The sequence below is a fragment of the Apaloderma vittatum genome, unplaced genomic scaffold (assembly GCF_000703405.1).
Source record: "Apaloderma vittatum isolate BGI_N311 unplaced genomic scaffold, ASM70340v1 scaffold12668, whole genome shotgun sequence".
NCBI lineage: Eukaryota > Metazoa > Chordata > Aves > Trogoniformes > Trogonidae > Apaloderma > Apaloderma vittatum.
In genome coordinates this window covers 12,581-14,600 of record NW_009729113.1, presented here as the reverse complement: position 1 = coordinate 14,600, position 2,020 = coordinate 12,581, and the positions used below count along the sequence as shown (strand labels likewise).

Here is a 2,020-nt window from a genome sequence, read left to right as displayed (position 1 = left end):
GCCCCCGGTGGGCGGAGCTGAGGCTGCGTCGTGCTGCTGGGGTAGGAGCTCGATAGCAGAGCTGGGGTGTGGTTTGTGTTTCCTTCAGAGAGCGGTGGCAAAGTCTTCCTTGGCCAGTTTGAATTTCAGAGCAGTGACCTTCGAGGAAGAACGCTGGTTTGACTCGTACCTGGAAGCTGCTCAATGCACTCCCGTGGTTTCTCGTAGCTTGTTCGGCTCTTGCAGAAGCGGAGTCACTTGGGGGTGATTCAGTCACGGACGGGCTTCGTTCCTTTCAGCCGATGCCCCGGTAGCGGGGCCGCTCGTGGAGGACGTGCCCTCGCCTCGCCTGGTTCCCTTCGTGCGCTTATTTAGCAAATCAAGGCTGCTGAAAGCAAAAGCTGCTTTGTCAGCTGTTGCTGGGGGAAGCTGCGGGTATGAAAGCTGCAGTTCTGCGTGTTGGTGAAAGGGGTACGTGGGTGAGCACACAGAGCTGCTTTTCCTCAAAAGAAACTACGGAGGGGAACCTGGAGTCGACAGGTTTTTGCTTTAAATTTTGGAGGTTGATTTGATTAATCTTTGGTTTATCCTAATGACTCTTTTCAGCGGGACTTATCCCGGTTTTTGTCAGTCAGTGGAACAGCAGCAATGCCCTCGTAGGAGTTTTTCCTTTGGAGACAAGCGTGGAAGTGTCGCCAAAGCGAAAGTCGAAAGTGGGTGGATTTTGTTGTCCTTGAGACCGTGGTTCAGGTGTTGGAGGTGATTGGGTTTCAGGGTTGGTCGTTCATCAGAGCCTGGTTTGATTTTTTTGCCTTGGCTGTGATAGACCCACTTGGGGTCTCTCTTTGGGATTTTAATGTTTTCCTTTTGACTCTGTGTCAGCCCAGTGCTGAGACTGGTGCTTTGACCTTGATTCAGTGGCTTTGTTTCTCTCCTGTGATTTTAGACTAATTTGAAGCTTTTCTGGTTTTAAGTTAGACATCTCAGTTTGTGTCATTGTATTCCCCAAGCTGTATCCTGGATTCCAAGCCTTTAGGGCTTCAGCGAATTCCATTTATTAAGTGTAAAAGCCTGTCCAGCTCCCTCTTATTTATTTTAAGGGCTGGTGTCCTCATGCCCTTTGGGGTAAAAGGTATTTCTGTTGGATCCTCTAAGGCATTTCTAGGTGAACTCAGACTGATGTTCACAGGAGGGTCATCTCAGAGTCCTGTGAGACACGTTTCCTGGGCGTTACACGAAGCTTTGCATCATCTGTGAGCTCCGCTCGATGAGGGGACTCGGTGCTGAGAAGATCTCATGGTGCTTCCTCATCCTGTCCTCTCCGTGCTGGGCTCGGATGGGGTTCAGGCACATGTACCTTGATTTTTGGGCTTTGGTGGCAGACCTGATCGATGTCCGCAAAGCGATGCAGCGGGGAAACTTGTTTCAAACCGCTGATGAGATGGTCTGTGGAGATCACAGCCCCTTTCCCTCTGCCCCTGGCTACTAACGCTCTCCCTCCACCAACCTCCAGGTGAAACGGTGTCGCTGGTGGACGTGGACATCTCTCAGCGAGGACTGACCTCCCCTCACCCGCCGACTCCGGCGCCTCCACCCCGAAGAAGCCTCAGCCTCTTAGGTACCGGCCCAGAGAGCGTCCTCTGCCGCGCGGGAGTGTAGGAACTGCCCGAGTGGGGTCCCCGGCCGCAGGCTCGCTGCTGGCTCGGCTCCCCCTGTACTCTGCGTGCTCACCCTTCCCTGGCAGAGGATTTTCTGCTCTTTGTTGAAAGCTTCAGCCTCTCTTAGATAAGCCGGGAGGGGTGGGTGGTGGTGCAGTGATGCGAGGTGGGAGGCAGCGTGCTGTTTTTGTAGCATTTCTGCTGCTTTTTGGAAGCTCTTCCTGCTTCCTACCTGTTGCCCAGGGAGGCCCGTTCCTTCCAGTCCTCTCTGGCCGGTGGAAACGGAGGCTCCCTGGGAGGCTGCTGCACTTGGAGCCTCTGGAGGAGGTTCCTCTGAGCAGGAGCAGCCCAGGGTGGGCAGAGTCAGTTTAGTGAGCAGCATC

The 2,020-nt window shown here is 54.0% G+C and overlaps 1 protein-coding gene across 1 annotated transcript in view; it reads left to right on the top strand.

The window, feature by feature from the left end:
• Nucleotides 1–2,020, top strand: part of SOCS7 (suppressor of cytokine signaling 7) — a gene marked incomplete at its 5' end in the record, with an annotated part of 10,376 nt that overhangs the window by 857 nt on the left and 7,499 nt on the right. Inside the window, one exon of the mRNA XM_009874337.1 lies at nucleotides 1,493–1,597. Within this exon, the coding sequence (XP_009872639.1) occupies nucleotides 1,493–1,597 (105 nt within the window). The remainder of the gene's footprint in view (nucleotides 1–1,492; nucleotides 1,598–2,020) is intronic.